The following is an 18949-nucleotide window of genomic DNA, read 5'->3' as shown; positions in this document are numbered from 1 at the left end:
AATATAAAAAAAATTATTTTTTTTTTTTAAAAAAAATAAGTTTTTTTTTTTATATATATATATATATATATATATATATATATATATATGTATTTTTTTTTTTTTTTTTCTTTTCTTTTCTTTTCTTTCCATATATTTAATAGTGTTTTAAAGTGATACATTTGTTATGATATGTTTAAAAAAATAAAAAAGGACTTAAGGGAATATAATTGATTATATATTCGTTATATATAAATATCTTATTATATTGTTTAATTTTAATTTTTTTTTTTTTTATATATATACATGTTTATAAGATGAAGTATTTAACATTTAATAAAAACAACAGAGATGCTATTGATTTGAGTGAAAAACTAGAAGCTACTAAAATAGATTTATCGAATCCCTTATTATTACAATATAATTGGGTGATATGGGAACAAGTATCAGATAATAAAATAAAACAAAGTAATAATTATAAGGATTATACAAGACCACTAGCTAAATTTAATAGTGTTCAAAAATTTTGGCAATTATGGAATAGATTACCTCAACCAAGTGATTTACTTGCACAAAGAAGTATGACCAGATTTTCAGAAGATGGAATATTTCGTATTGTTGATGCTCTTATGATATTTAGAGATAATATACAACCTATGTGGGAAGATCCAGCAAATTCAGGCGGTGGTCATTTTGAATATAAAATATTACCTAAGGATTATCCATATAGCCAAATTGATGAATTTTGGAATAATCTCGTTTTAGCTATAATTGGATGTAGTTTAAAACATTATGATTTAATAACAGGTATTAGATTAGTAGATAAATTAAGTACTACAAGATATGGATATATAAGAATAGAAATATGGTATACTACTATAACTGATGAAAGTGTTAAAAACTATTTGAGAAAAGATCTAGAAGAACATATGTGTAATCGTATTGATGGATCGACTATATTTCCACCAAGAGTAAAAAGTCTTAGTCACATACATAGATAAGTTATATAAAATAAATAAATAAATAAATATATATATATATATATTATTCCAAATGTAAAATATAAAAAATATACGAAAAACATACAGATTACTTTTTCCATTAAGTATTTTAACTATTGTTATATTTATTTAATTAATTAATTGCCAAAAGAATATATTACAACCATATGATTATATATTTGGAAGATTTATTAATATATACATTTTAGAAAATATAAAACCACATTTTGAAATGTAAAATATAATTTTTTTTTTTTTAAATTAAAAGGATATCTGTATATATATATATATATATGTATGTAATGTGTTCATATTTCATAAGAACCCTTGTACATTTAAAGCATCAAAATGATTAGAACATATATTTTTTTTATAAATCCATTTAGTAATATACCTTATATTTATATTACGTTTTACTATTTGGTTATATGTATAAAATAAATGTTGTTTTATTTATTATTTAGTAAATATTATTTCATTTATTATATATATTATTATAATTTTTTTTTTTTTTTTTTTTTTTTTTTTTTTAATACTATTATAATTCATATTAAATTTGTATTTAATATTTACAAACTTAAACTTTTTTTTTTTTTTTTTATTTTATTTTATAGTTAATTAAAAAGAGATGAAAAAAATAAAACATATTACATACATGTACTTGTATAAATGTGCATTTATTGTACAAATTACTGGTTTGAGATATTTAATTTTTTAAGGTACCATTCAAAAAATAAATCGGAATTTAAAAAAATATTCCTATAGTTATGAAAACATTTTGCCAAAAAAACGGATAAAAGGTGTTTACATAAAATATCGTTATTATTACATAATACTTTTTCTTTAAAATAAAAACATGAACAAAAGTTTTGAAATACAACATACTTCCTTTTATTTCCACATAGTACAAAAAAGTGTATACATGTCTTTTTATATCTGTTAGATTTTATAGATGATAATTTTTTTTTCTCTACTTTCTTCTTTTTCTTACATATAATAGTAGTGTCACTAAAGAAGCTTTCTTTTTTTTTACTGTTAAATATTTTATGTCCATAATCTTTACAAGGTTCCGGTGAATCATTTTCTTCTATTAATGTATATTTTTTTATGCACGATTTTAAGCATAGCTTTAAGCTTTTTTCAGCGTGTGCTGGGAAAAGGGACAATAACTCGTTTAACAACAAAATATCTACAAAAATTTAAAAAATAAATATATATATATATATATGTATATATTTAATATATATATTTTTTAATGTTTTAAAAAAGAAATATTACATTTATTTTTATTTTTGCATCTTTTTAAAGAATATATTATGGAATTTACAATTTCTGAACGAATGTCCATGTTAAGTTTTTTTGTGTAAGATTGTTCAGGTGATTTTTTGAAATCTTATTCTTTTTTTGTTCAAAAAAAAAAAAAAATAATAATAATAAATGGTGACATATATATATATATATACATATATATATACTTGGTGAGGTTTTTTATTTAAAATTTTATTTGAAGGACCTTTTTCAAGTACCAAAAATTATGAAAAACAAATTATACATTTGTATAATCTTACATATATATATATATATGTACATTTAATTATACACATATATAATATATATATTCCTTGTCAAAAAAAAACAAAATTTTGATATTATTAAACCCAATCATAAAGGAATATATTATATAATAACATTATTTTTATACAAAAAAAAAAAAAAAGAAAAAAAAAAAAGTTTCCTTTTACAATCAAGTTTTCATAACGTAAAAATATAATGTGCAATAAATAATATATATATAAGCTATATGAACATATAGAGCACTATTTTTTTACAAAAAAAAAAAAAAAAAAAAATCAGTAAAAATAAAAATGAGTGTACTTTAAGCCCTACACTTTTCAAAATAATATAACTATAAATTAATAATAAATTGTTCATATTTTTGTATGTATTTCTTTTATTTGGAATTACTATCACTTGATTCATAAAACTGTGCATTTATATGATTTTGAAATGTTTGAAAAACTCTGATCATGTAATAAAAAAGAATACAGGATGTTTTATAAATCAAAGTTAAAAAATTATCTAAACTAATATGTGATTTAAAATTCTTAAAAATATCTTCACAATGGAAAACTAAATATTTATAAAAAAATTGAAAGAACAGAAAATACAAAGTGATGATAGATTTATCGCTTATGAGTACGAATTTGATATATAAGATGAAAAAGAAAATAGGAATATTTAAAATGACAAATATTCTAAAGATAATAATAAATAAGCATGATAATAAATAAAAAAAAATAGGTAAGGTAATTTTGTAACATATTTTAAAAAGTACCATTATATATCTAATAATTCTAGATATAGATTTGATTGGATTTTCATATATATTGTAACATTTTCTTGTTATAACCATATAATTAGAAATATTTTTTGATAATGATAAAATGAGAAGAAATAAAAGAAATAAAATTAATTTATATAATTTCGTTTCAATTTTTATTTCAGACATTAGAAGTTTTATAAATTTGTTATTATCTTTAGAATCATAAAATAAAGAATTCTTATTCTTTTCATTTTCCTTTTTATTTATTAAATACTTTAATTTCATTAATTGAGACATACCACTTGATAATTTTCTATTTCCAGATGATTCGTTTTCTCCACAATATCTTAAATAGCTTCTTCTTATCTTAAGATTTTCTTTACAAATATTATTTAATTTATTCATTCCTAAATATAAACATTTCCTTTTATATGTATTATTATATTTTCGTTTACTAACAATAGAATATATATTTTCATCTGAACCATCTTTTAACAAATTTAGATTAAATCGTTTTTCATATACAAACTTGGACAGGCTGTTTTTATCATCAGATATATTATTATTATATTCGTCATAAATTATATTATTATCATCACTTGTGTTATCATCATCATTTTTGTTATCATCATCATTTTTGTTATCATCACTTATGTTATCATCATCGCTTATATTATCATCACTTATATTATCATCACTTATATTATCATCACTTATATTATCATCGCTTATATTATCATCACTTATATTATCATCACTCATATTATCATCACTCATATTATCATCACTCATATTATCATCATCATTTTTATTATCGTCACTTATATGATCATCATATTTATCATCGTTATTATCATTGTAATTATCACATCCACTTTGTTCGTATTCATCCGAACTTTCGATGTTCCCCTTTTTCAAATAACTAATATTATTAATATTTTTCATTTTTTTTTGTAGTTTTTCTAATTTCTTTAAATTTAAATTTAAATTTGATTCTTTATGACATTTCGATTTTAAATAAACTGAACTTTTATTAAGTAAATAATTTTTATATTTATTTTTAGAAAACTCATCTGAAAAATAAGAGGAAGAACTATCAATGCTTTTCTTTTCCACAATGGAATTTAAAAGGTTGTTATACTTTCTTTTTTCTTCTTTTTTTTTTAATTTATCCATTATTTGGCTATTTATTTTACATGTCTTTATATTATTATTTAAAGTATTAAAGGGTGGATATTGTATATTATCATTATTCAATATATTTACATTAGTTATATTGTATGTATTTTTATTAAATATATCTTCGATTTTAGTTTTGCTTTTTTTTTTAAGCTCTTCTTTTGTCCTAGAAAACAATGATACATTTTTTAAACTTTGAATTTTTTCTTCCTTATCCCTTTTCATAATATGTGTACTTCCTGAGCATTTACTTAATTGCTGTATAATGAAATCTTCCTTCATTTTATCACAATCATATTTCTCTTATTTATATTTTTTTTAAATATATATATATATATATATATAATATATAGTTTAAAACTTTATAACAATGACAAATAAGTATATGCAATAAAAAAAAAAAAAAAATATAACAATTAATATAAATATAAAAATAACATTACAATTTAAAAATATATTTATTTTTTTTTATTATTATTTATTTCTTTAATTCGATATTTTAAAATATGCACATTATTATTTTTTTTTTTTGGGAATTTTTTTCACATGTAAAAAAAAAAAAAAAAAACTCCAACACGAATTTTTTATATTCAGGACAATTCATATTTTCCTTTTAAATTGATAATGAAAAATGATACACATAAATATACTTTTAATATATATTATTTTTTTTTTTCTTGTATAAAATTTATTTCATATAATATTATATGTTATATATTCTTACATGTTTGCACACTAAAATATATATATATATATATATATATATATATTTATTTATTTATTTTATTTCATTTCCCTTTATAATTGTGATTTACATCTTGTTTCCCAAAAAAAATATTTAAAATAATATATATATATTTTGTCTTCATCTATAATTTTTTTTTAAAAAGATATAAACAGTTTAACATATATATATATATATATATATATATTATATATATAATTATATTTGTCACAAAAAGTTACAAATAAATTCGATAGCCAAAAGAAAAAAAAAAAAAAAAAAAAATGCACGATAATGAAAAGAAGAAAACAAATATTTATAAATATATACCAATTTATATTCATATTTCATACTTACAATTTTCTGTAAAGAAAACTAATTCATATATATAATATATATATAACATTTTAAAATTTTTGTTTTATCTAACTTCACATTTATTTTGGTTAAGAAGTAAGAATGCATAATGATCATACAAGCCTGGTAAATTTTTGGACATTTTCTTTTTATATATATTTTCTATATGGAAATTTTTTTTCATATAAATATTATCCTTTTCTTTTGATAATTGTAAAGATGTTGTTTTATCTATTAAATAATTTTCTATTATATTAATAACTATTTTATTTCTTTTATTTATTCTTTCAAATTGGTTATTAACATATATATCACTATTTATTATTTTTTTAATATTTCTTACATTTTGCAAATCAAAATTCTTTTTTTCTTTTTCTATTTTTCCTAAATTGGATGGTTCAAAAAACTTATAGGTGGAAGAATTTACAAAACTGTTATAACCAATATCATAATTATTTTCTTTATTTTCACAATAAGATTTTGTTAAATTATTTATATAGGTTTTATTTAAATATTTTTTATCAAATAATGATTCATTATTTTTGTTTGTAAAATTTAAGCATGTCTTATTATTATTCATATTCATTTGATCATAGTAGTTATGACTTTTTTTATTCCAAAAAAAATCATCGAATGTATAATTCGTATGAACATGGTTAGGATATTTATTTGTTTCATAATAATTTTCTTTACTTTGTTTTATATTTCCAAAATTTATTAAGGAATTATTTTTCTCATTATCAAGAAAATAAGAATCATATTCCTTTTTGTTGTATTCATCATCATAATCAATATTATGTTCTTTTAAATTATTATTACTTTGCATTATATTTTGTTTATATAAGTTATTTTCATTTTTTGTAATATTATCCTTGAATATAAATTCTTTATTTCCCTTTACCTTTTTATTATTTTTATATATTTGTTTAATTCCAAAAAATTCATAACTATTGGACTCACTAAAAATATTTTTCTTTTCTTTTTCTTTATCTTTTTCTTTTTCCATATTAATTTCAACAAATGAATTATTTTGACCATGATTATTTATTACAATATTATTTTTGTTTTGGATTTTTTCCCATTCTTCTTTATTATCATATTGAAAATTTGTATGTTCCTTTTTTTTCTTATTCATATTATTATTAAAAAAAGTATAAGTATTCCAATTGTTTATATTATCATTATCATTGGAACATAGTTGTTCTTTGTTTTTTCTCTCTTTTTCTTCATATATAAGATCATGGTGTATTTTTATATTTATATTTTTATTTTCATTTTTGTTATTCAGATTATTGTATAAAATGTTTATATTATCTGCTTTTATAACTTGTCCATATATATTTTCTTCTTCTTTTTCTATATCATACTTTGCATTTTTATTGTTTTCATTATTATTATTATTATTGTTATATTTTTTGTTTTTTTCATTTTCTTCTTTGTTATACTCATTAGACTCAACTTTTGTTCTTTGCAGAAATTTATCACTAAACAAGGAACATATACTTTTTTTTAATTCATTATGTTGTATAGTATTATCTAGAATTTCTTTTTCTAGACAAAATTTTAGTTTATAATTATTCTTTTTAATGGTATTTAAACTTATCAATGCAGTTTTTATTTTATCTTTTATTTCTTTCATCTCTTTATTTGGTATAACAACCTTTTTATTAAAAAAATGTATATTATTATCTTTGTTTGTAATCCTTTTTTCTATATGTTCTTCCTTCTTAATCAATGTTCCATAATAATTAATATTATTACTAAGGAAATGAAATCGTGTACGATCATTTTCTTTCAAGTTATTTTTATTATTACAATGATTGTTAGTACTAAATCTTCTGAAAATACTCAGATTGAAATTTTTCAAATTTGATTTACTTTTGGTAGAATCTCTTACTTTATTTAATTCATTAAGTTTCCCATTATTCTTTTCTTTTTTAAAATAATAATTTTTATATGCTGCATTATTAAGTTTACTCAAATGAGAATTATAATAAAACTTGTCACTTTTTTTTTTATTTTCTTTTTCATGGCTTGTCTTTTTCATATCACATGTGTTTATATAATTAGGTGTGCCTACCTTGAATTCCTAAAGAAAACAAAAAAATAAAATAAAATATAACAAAACGAAACAAAATAAAAGATTATACATTTATTATTCAAGAGTGAATAAACATATATGTGCCTATTTTTATAGTGCCTATTATTTATTTCACAATTTTTGTTATTTCATTCGAAAATAATATATATATATGAAACATTACTGTTTTATATGATTAAAAAAGTTATTACCTTTTTTTTATATATCCATGATTGAAAATAATTTGTTTTTGGTTCCAAACAAATAGCATTCATATTTTGGTTAGAATGTTTTTGTGTTTTAATCAATGTAACATTTGCATTTAGCAAACCTTCATTATTCATTGTATTATTATCTACATAATTTTTTAATTCATTATTTAGGTTGCTTTTATCTTCTTTTAAATATAATTTTTCCTTATTAAAACAATATTCATTCATATTATTTTCAATGAAATTTTCATTAAAAAAGGACCTTTTGTATTTTTCATTTAGTTTACTATTTTTTATTCCTCTTTTTATTAAACATACGTTATAAAAATTTCTTTTCTTTAAATAGCACCTTGCATTTTTAATTTCTTTTTTTTCTAAAGAATATTTACCACCATAATGATAATAATAATAATAATAATAATAATTAATGTAAGCACTGGATTTACATCTTATTATCTTAAAGTTACATATGTTAACCTTTTTATTAGGATTTCTTTTATTATATATTTTACAATTATAATTTAATAGATTTTTTTTTAAAAATCTTCCTTTATTTAAAATTTCATTCTTATTTATTCTTTTAGACAATGTTTTATAAAACGTACTATTTGATAATACTTTGTTTATTTTTTTTGTGTGCTTACCACTATTTTTAAGTTTTCCTATAGTTTCTATTTCTTTCTGTTTACAAACATTTTCATTATTCACATTATTTAAATGAAAAGAAGAAACATTTTCATTTTCCTCTTCAATATTATTTATTTCGGTAACACCTAAATCTGGTTTGTCATCATCACTAAAATTCATTATTTCATTTAAATAGCATTTTAAAGTATTAATTCGTTTTAATTCTTTTTGAACACACGATAAGGTACTTTCAGAATTATTTGGTGAATTTTTATCTAATTTACTGGAAGTTGATTCTTTATATTTTAAAAAATTAAAAACTTCATTTTCTTCAAATGAACATAAGTTATCAGTTGTGTTTATTTTGTCTCCTAAATCAAGCTTGATGTCCTTGAAGTTGTCGAAATTTAATGTCTTTCTTAAGAGAAAATACATTATGAAATTTAATCAATTTTGTGCTTTAACAAAGAAGAAAAAAAAAAAAAAAAAATACAAAAAATGAAATAATACACTATATATATGAACCAATGAACAAATTGTGGAAAATACACATATTATATGTTATAATTTAATTTATATTTTTTATTTTTTTAATTTTCATTTATCAAATAAAATTTTTTTTTATAAAATTTGTATTGTTATATGTATATATATTATTTTTAATAATATAATTTAAAAACACTAACAAAATAAAAAAAAAAATACAAATATATAATGTAGCAAATTTTATATAAACATATTTCTTACAAGTATTCATATAAGTTTGAATATTTTAAAATTTTAACTATTTATAATATAGTAATTTTTTTTTTTTTTTTTTTTAGATACAAATTCTTTTTTTTTATATTTATTTTATTGTTTTTAATGTTATATATTTTTTTGTATTTTTAAAATACTTAACATTGGTGCATATTTGTAAAATTATTCTTTTGTTTACTAAAAAGAATAAATCTTTTTGTTCTTGCATGTATGCCAATATAAAAAAAAATACATTTCAAAATTATAAATTTAATTAAATACGCAAAACGTTAAAATACTTTTTTTTTTTGTTTTTTTCATGGAAAATAAGAAAGGAATACACATATAAAATAATATAAATTTTTATAAAGCATGTTATATGAAAGGGAATTTATGAACATGAATACTTATATATTTATACAAAAATATTTACATTTTTACTATAGTATATATGTATTATATAATATACATTTTTTTTTTTTTAATTTAGTATAATAAAATACATTATATATATATATATATATATTTTTTTTATAGTTTATAAGACATAAATTAGAAAAAAATTAAAATATTTGAAAAAATGTATATGGGTAATATATGTAGTTGTTATTAATAGTACTATTTTTATAAATTCAAAAATACATCAATTGAAGATTTATTATTACAAGTATATAATTACTTTATTATATATAATATAAATGAATATTTTAAATGACCAAATAGCACTAAAAATTTAGTAAAATTACTGTCTAGAAAAAACTTAAGGATTAACTCTTTTAGGATATATTTTTTAAAAAAATCAGTTACATCTTTCAAAAAAAAATATTTAAATTCTTTTATATACATTGTGTTATAATGTAATCATTCTTTATCATATATATATATAAACTTTTAATTAAATAAAAAGGTTATAAAATATTCTTGTTTAATACACACTGTAGTATTATATATGTTTAACAAAAGTTATTGCAGTATATTCATATATTCATATATGTATATATATATATATATATATATATATATATATATATATATATATTTATTTATTTATTTATTTTATAAATATTCTAATGAAAATTTTAACAAAACATTCCATATATAATAGGTTTTACTTAAAAAACTTTTGAATTTTTTTTTTTTTTCAATAGAACATTTAACAAAACATAAAAGAAATTCATTATATGATAACACTTGAAAGTTTTTTATATGGTTTCCTTTAAAAATGTCTTAAAAAAAAAAAAATTATATATGTAATATATATCTATATAATACTTGAACAAATGCATATATATATAAATATTTATATAGTTACTATTTTAAATTTAATTATAATTATAAATCCCCAATTATATATTGTATATTAAATAAAATTACGCTTTTCATATTATAAAAATAATTAATAATGAAAAACTATCTTAATACAATAGTATAAAAAGTTGTGAAAATTCATTTACATAAATATCATAATTTTGTGTGATATATTTAATTATTATTATAAGAATAAAATGAGCATATTAGTGATAGGACATTTTCTTATAAATAACTTATTAATATAGCAGTTATAGAATTTTTTCTTTCCAGATAACTGACACATTAATTTAGGCGAAATCAACTTTTTGTTCTTTATTTTGAAATAACGTTTATAGAATAAAGTGGCATAAAAAAAAGTTAGTAATATCCACTTGAAAGATAAATAATTGGAAGACATATTTTATAATATAATAGTATATCAAAAAGACAAAAACCAAAATGAATCTTAAGAAATCAGAAAATTAATACATCATGAATATAATAATTTTATAATTCAAAATTAAAGAGGTAGAAAGAAAATATTATAATTTTCTAATTAGAAACTTTTTTTTTTTTTTTAATCACATGAAAAAATTGAATGTGAATATGAATATATAAATTATGACATGTAACAACAATTTAAGATATTCGTTATTCTGAAGATACATTAATTCCATTTATATTTAAAATAATTACGAATTTTGAAATTAGATTATTAAAAATTATTTCATCGTTCTATAAGATAATATAAAGATGAAAAGGTGTTAATTTATGTTTATATATAATTAATAAAAAAAAAATATATTAAATTTATCTTAATTCTTATTAATATAATTTATTTCTTGTTTTTTACAGTTCATGAAAAAATAAAGTGTATATTTTAAAAATGTGTCAATAGTTTTGTTCTATGTTATATATATATATATATATGCTAACTTGTTTTTAAATATTACTTTAACATTTTACATATGTTCGAAAATTGTAGCATATGATACGTATTATAATATTAATATGGAAGTAACTTTTGATAAAATTATATGTCTTAAGTTACTATTTACCATATAAAAAATTCCGTTTTAATATATTGGTAACATATATTTCACCATTCAATTGTTTTAGGATAATAGAAAACATATTTTTTTTTTACAAAATTCTATGAATTATATTCATTTTATTATAATGGATTATAAGTTTATAAATTACATTAATATAATAATAAATGTCTACCTAAATGTGTAATAAAACATTTTCATTTTCATGTATAAAAACACGAAAATGTGTTATTCAAAATATAAAATATCTCCTATGTTATAGTTCCTTTTAATAACTAAAATCAATTAATATATATAATTATATATTCCTCCTCTTTATATATGGTAAGTTCATTAAATTCATTTCTATAAACTTATGAAGAGTTTAATAAGGTTCATTAACATTAAACAATAAAATTATCATAATAACTTGTTAGACATTTTATTCACAAAATATTATTTTAAATAAAATTTATTTAGAAAAAACGATTAAATTGTTTTGAGATATATTCTTATATTACGGAATATATGACGAAATTTTAGTATTTTCTTCAACACAATAAAATATAATTCTTTTTATATTTTTATTAGAAAAGTCTTATTATTTATACTTATTCTAAATTAGACATAAATTCACATAGATTTACATTATAATATTTTCAAATTATAATATAAACAATTTATTAATGCATATTTCAATAAGAAACATTTTTTTTTATACTTTAGACAAAGTTAAATGACATTTATTTATATTCACCCCAAAAGACTTTTTTTTTTTATGCAATAAATTGTATATATATTTTGTTAGATATAAATTATAATCGTAAATATTTATTTAATAATAATATTTTATAGTTTGATACATATGAAATTTATCAAATAATTATAAAGGATTCCATAAATATTGGATTGTAAAACATTTTTATAACTCCTATATTATTCTATAAAAATGAAAAAACTAAAAAGAACATATTTAATTTCATATTTTTCCATAATATATGAGATTTTATGTATTATATGGACAACTTATAAGTTCCCTTTGAATGTACATATAATGAAAAGAAATATATAATTCCATATTAATTATATAATGTGTTCTTATAGTTTTTTCACTAAAGTCATAAGAATATAGTATTCCTTATATTTGGAAAGAAATTCATTTATATGTTATACAATTTAAAACTTGCTTTATAAATTTGTAAGAATTAGAAATAAAAATATATGTTTTATATATACAAAAAAAAATTGTGTCTTATTCCATAAGTTTATATTGTAGTTTTTAATAAAGGTTCTTTTTGTTTAACAAAAAATATAAAACATAATCGTATACTTCAATATGCTTATTTAACATTTCTTATTAAAACAAGTTATCCAATTGTTTTTTTTTAATAATTAATATATATATGTTAATATTTATCTAATCCATTAAACTTTTTTAAAAATATTATATTATTAATTCTTTTAATATATTGTATAATTAAAATGAATTTTTTTTTCAATTTAAAATATTTATATATGTAATTGTATAATAAGAATAATTATATAAATTAAATATATATTTTGTATAATAAATAATATATTAACTTAATATAAACAATATAACACATAATAAATTAATTTAGCAATTTATTAATTAAAATTATATTTAATTTAATATATTATAATATAAATAATAAATACACATCCATAAAATAATCATTTATTAAAATATAATAATAAATTTAATTTTATATAATTAAATATTATAAAATACAATTAAAATAAATTTCATAAAATAATTAAATATACATATAATAATTTAAATTAAATATAATATTAATAATTAAGTGTATAATATATACAATAAATATTAAATATTATAAAATATAATTAAAATAAATTTCATAAAATAATTAAATACATATATATAATAATAATTTTAAATAAATATAATATTAATAATTAACTATATAATATATAAATAAAAATTAATTATTATATAATTAAATTTAAATATATTACTAAATTAATTAATAAAATAAATATAATAAATATTATATAATTAAATTTATATATATTATAAATTAATTAAAATAAAATAAATATAATAAATATTATATAATTAAATTTATATATATTATAAATTAATTAAAATAAAATAAATATAATAAATATTATATAATTAAATTTATATATATTATAAATTAATTAAAATAAAATAAATATAATAAATATTATATAATTAAATTTATATATATTATTAATTAATTAAAATAAAATAAATATAATAAAATAATTATATATATATAATAATAATTAAATTAAATAAATATTAATTAAAATAAAATATTTAATAAATATATAATAATTAAATTAAATAAATATTAATTAAAATAAAATATTTAATAAATATATAATAATTAAATTAAATATATTTAATTAAAATTATATTATTAAATAATTATTTAATTTTAATATTAATGTTAATTAATTAAAATTAAAAAAATATAAAATAAATAAATTAAATATATTAATAAATAATAAAATGTATTATAATATAATATATAATTATATTATATATATTAAAATTAAATTAAATTAATAATATATTATATTATAATAATTATATATAATAATAATTAATTAATTTTAATTAAATTAAATTAAAACATTATTTAATAATACATGTGTGTAATATATATATATATTATTTAATTTAATTTATTTAATATTATATTATATTTAATAATTAAAAAATGTAATATGTTTCATAAAATAAGTAATTAAAAATACTATATATATTATTATAAATTAATTATTTAATTTAATTATATATTAAATTAATTTAATAAAATAAATAAATATGATAATTATTATATTAATAATTAAAAAATAATTAAAATAAATTAATTAATTTATAAATAAACATTTAATTTATTTTAATTTAAATTTATTATAAAAATTATATATGAATTAAAATGTTATTATAATATTATAAATAAAATTAAATTAATTGTGTATTTAAAATAATTATATCGAATAAAATATATTTTAAAAATAGACACATATATTATTATAATATATATATTAATTGTTATTTATGAAAAAAAAAATTAAATTTAATTATTAATTATATTTTAAAATATTATTTAATTTAATTATTATTTTAATATATATATATTAAATAGAATAAAATAATAAATTATTTATTTTATTATTAATATATTTATTTATTATAACTGCTTATTTAATTCATTTAATTAATATATATTATATTTATTTGAATTATTAATTTATTTGTTATTTATTTTAATTATTAATAAATATTAATTTATTTATTTTAATTATTAATAAATATTAATTTATTTATTTTAATTATTAATATATATTAATTAATTTTTATTTTAATAAATAATATATATTAATTTATTTTTATTTTAATAAATAATATATATTAATTTATTTTTATTTTAATAAATAATATATATTAATTTATTTATTTTAATAAATAATATATTTTATTTAATTAATTAATTTAAAACTAATTTAATTTATTTTGGTTATTTTATTTATTTAATATATATATAATTATTTATTTATTATATTAATTTATATTAATTTAATATTATATATATAACTATTACATATATTTTTTATATTATTTTATTAAATATATATTTTATTTTAAAATATAAATTAATATTTTTAATATAATGTTTTTTTAATAAATGTGTAAATTAATTATAAAAATATGTTATCAATATTAAATTAGAAAGAATTAAAATAAAATGTATTATAACATATAAATAATACTTATATTTATATATTAATAAAAATTATAACATATATTTATTTTAAAAGCATGATTTATATTTGTATATTAAATATTATTTACATATTAATAATTAAATAAAAATATGTATATATAAATAATATAGTTCTTAATATTTCTTTATACTATATATATTTTTTATTTGTAACTTTAATGAAATTAACATTAGGGTACAATAATTTAAGTAATTTTTCTTTTGAATGTGAAAAACTATTATGGGGAAATAAAATCTTATATTTTTCCCTTTATCTTTGTAAAAAGTACTTTTTGATTTTCTTATTTCATAATATATAAACATGTGTATGATTTTTGTCGTTATTGTAAAACTATAATTATATAAATACTTAAAGATTATGGAAAGTTTCATTAATATTCATTTTCCCTTTTTATATGTCTGTCTTTGTATAAAATATTATTTATATTAAGTTATTATTATTTTTATCATGAAGGTGTATATCATTTTCTTTATATTATAAAATATTCTTTTATTTATTTGATGAACATGTACAAAAAGCAAAGAACATTGTTTCATTTTAGAAGATATTATACATGAATGCTTTTTATATAATCGGTTTCCTATATTAAAACTTTATCATTATGTTATAATATATGAAATTCATTTTTTTTTTTTTTTTTTTTCACGTTTACAACTATATATTCTTTTTATAGAATAAGTTAATTAAAAATATTATATTTAATAAATATAGTAAAATTTCTTAAAACCTTTAAATCGTTTTGACTTTATTTAATAAAACAAATAAACTTAAAAAAATAAACGAATTCTTCAAATTGTGTATTATGCCTAAGGAAATATATATGGTTATATTTACCATATATATAAGATAAAAATTAAAATTTGAAAATATAAATAATAAATTTAGAATTTTTTTTTGTTTTTATATTGTCTAACTTCTATATATCTCATATTAAACATTATAACCTTCGTATCCTCATTTATAATAAAAAAATTTCACATAATATTATTCCTATTTAAGAATTTCTAAAATATAAATATATATATAATATAATATATTTATATTGAAAAGAAAAACTTCCATTTATCTTTTTATATTATTAAATTAATGCATTAATGATTATATGATTAACTTAATTTGTGTATTTCTTTAAATATTATATATGTATTAATTATGAAATATTATATTCATTTTGAATATTTTTGTTATTTTTTATTTGGAAAAATCCAAATAAGAAGAATCTAAGTGGTATTATTATAAAATATATAGTATTAAAAAATGTTAATCAAATATAAACTATGTATTTTTTTGATACAACTATTAATTATATATTCGTTATAATGAAAATTATAGAAATTATAAATAGTACATAATAAAAATGAGCATTCATATAATATATAAATAAAAGAACAATATATATAATAATATATGAAAGTGATCTTAAAACATTTTTTAAATGTTGAAGCATTATTTCATTTATTAAAGAGTTTCATACCTTTTTTTTTATCTATTTATTAACATTAATCATATATTTCTTTTGTTCTAATAAGATAAAAGAAGAATGAACGGATTAAATAATAAAAAAAAAAATATTGAAATACACTATTGTATATATTTATTTATATTTTATGATTCGTTTTAAAGATTTATTAAAAATATATTTATAGTTATTTTATGTTTCCTAAATTATATTTTTTGAAATAAATGAAATTGAAATTCAGAAAATAAATTCTAGACGTTATGATTCAATTTCACAATAAATATTCTTAACAGGAAATTAAAGGGAAAATAATTCTATTTTTTTTTTTTTTTTTTTGTCAAATTTTATTAGTATATCATATATTTTATTGAATTTAATAGTGTATATACATTCTATATTTATATATGCATAAATATATATATATATATATATACATATCCCATAATTCTAGAGAAGAATTTTCTATAAATTTTATTTATATAAAAATAGACTTGTAATTATAAAATAAAAAATAATTATTTTTAATTAGAATTAGCTTTTGTATTTTCATTTCTTTCTAAACCCATCATATAATTTATCATATAATATTTCTATATTTTAATGAAGTATAATATAATAGGTTTTTATCAATTATTTTATAAAATGAAACTAATAATATAGAACTATGCTTCTTAAATATAATATATTAATTGTAAGAAAATTTAAATAAGCAAATTATATAATAATGATATAGATTATTAAGGAATAACACAAATTCTTTAAATATATTTATAAAAAACACTATCTTTTGTGTTAAATTATGGAAGTTTTATTTTTTTTATATTTTAAAAGTTTTCATATTAAAAATTTCAAATGGTCTTTACCATTAGAAGTATAAGGTGAATATAGCATATTCATCTATAATAAATTGGTTATTCATAAGAAAAATATTTTCTCTTTTTTCATTAAGATTCTAAAAAGAAGGAAAAAATATTATTTTTTTTTCTTCAAAAATAAATAAAATTATATATAAATGAAATGGAAAACAAGTAGATGTAATAACATATGTTAATAATTAATACGAAAAAAAGGTGTTATTTGAAAACACAATGAAAACTTATAATTATTTACATTTAAGACAAATTACACACGTATGCCAAATACAAATATATATATAATATAAGAATTGAAAACTAGAATATATTTATTTATTAATAGATATTAAATTACATATGAATATATAATACAAATTTCATTTATTTTTTATCTTTATAGATTCAACAAAAAAAAAGTTTTATAGTAATTGCAATTAATTATAATAACAAAGTTCTTATATATTATTTTCTTTAAAACAAAAAGATTTCTTATGTCTAAAACAATTTCTTATACATAAATATAAATAGTTTTTATAATTCGTATTAATTTTGAAAATATGTATCTTATTTTTTATGAAAATATTTTATTTTTTTTTTCTATAAAAGGATTTAATTGTTTTTTATATACCTATCATTAATATCAATATATATATATATATATATATATATTATGATATTAACATTCATATTTTATTTTAAATTTTTTCTATAAAAAATGTACATATTTTATGAAGGAATGAATTGTTTATACTAATTTTAAAAATATTCAGTATAATGAAAAAATCTGTAAAAATATATTTTCTTTTTATATTGCGCACAAAAGGAAATCCTACTATATATGCAAATTGATATTTTGATATAATTTTTTATAATTTACATGGATTATTATATATGAAAATAAATTAGTTCAGTCTTTTGAAATATATAAAATTGATTAAAATATTAAGGAATAATAATAATAAAAAAAAAAAAAAAAAAAAAAAAAAAAAACTAGTTTTTCTTTATGTACGTATTTCTTCAATTGTATATGATACATATAACATTTTATCAATTTCATGGAAAATATATAAATTAAACTTTTTGTATCTACATATGAAAATATACTATTTCTTATAGATGAATATAAATATATTATCATTGTATATATATATATATAATTGAAATACTTAATACTTAACATTAATCATATGTAGAAGAAACTTTAATTTTTATAAAATAGTAATTTTTTTTTTTTTGCACATTCTCTAGTATTCCTTAATAATAAATGTAATATACATTTTGTAAAATT

General features: G+C 15.3%; 4 protein-coding genes across 4 annotated transcripts, besides 1 other annotated feature; 1 reads left to right on the top strand and 3 right to left on the bottom strand.

Annotated features, from left to right (window-relative positions):
• Positions 1-296: 296 nt before the first annotated feature.
• PRSY57_0314400 (translation initiation factor 4E) lies at positions 297-980 on the top strand (the record flags this gene model as incomplete). Its single annotated transcript, XM_012905768.2, has 1 exon — positions 297-980. The coding sequence occupies one exon, from the start codon at positions 297-299 to the stop codon at positions 978-980; it is 684 nt and encodes a 227-aa protein (XP_012761222.1).
• A 689-nt stretch (positions 981-1669) lies between these two features.
• Positions 1670-2328, bottom strand: PRSY57_0314300 (zinc finger protein, putative; the record flags this gene model as incomplete). The annotated part of the gene is made up of 2 exons (XM_012905767.1): positions 1670-2169; positions 2259-2328. 2 exons carry the CDS (start codon positions 2326-2328, stop codon positions 1670-1672), a joined length of 570 nt encoding a protein of 189 aa, XP_012761221.1.
• Positions 2329-2931: 603 nt separating this feature from the next.
• On the bottom strand, positions 2932-4764 carry PRSY57_0314200 (putative membrane protein; the record flags this gene model as incomplete). Its single annotated transcript, XM_012905766.2, has 1 exon — positions 2932-4764. The coding sequence occupies one exon, from the start codon at positions 4762-4764 to the stop codon at positions 2932-2934; it is 1833 nt and encodes a 610-aa protein (XP_012761220.2).
• Positions 4765-5627: 863 nt separating this feature from the next.
• PRSY57_0314100 (hypothetical protein) lies at positions 5628-8917 on the bottom strand (the record flags this gene model as incomplete). The annotated part of the gene is made up of 2 exons (XM_012905765.2): positions 5628-7652; positions 7856-8917. 2 exons carry the CDS (start codon positions 8915-8917, stop codon positions 5628-5630), a joined length of 3087 nt encoding a protein of 1028 aa, XP_012761219.2.
• Positions 8918-13238: 4321 nt separating this feature from the next.
• Positions 13239-15439: a sequence feature (centromere).
• Positions 15440-18949: the final 3510 nt, after the last annotated feature.

This window comes from Plasmodium reichenowi, chromosome 3, assembly GCF_001601855.1.
Source record: "Plasmodium reichenowi strain SY57 chromosome 3, whole genome shotgun sequence".
NCBI lineage: Eukaryota > Apicomplexa > Aconoidasida > Haemosporida > Plasmodiidae > Plasmodium > Plasmodium reichenowi.
Note: the sequence above shows the minus strand (reverse complement) of the source record. Positions and strands in the feature narration are given on the sequence as shown.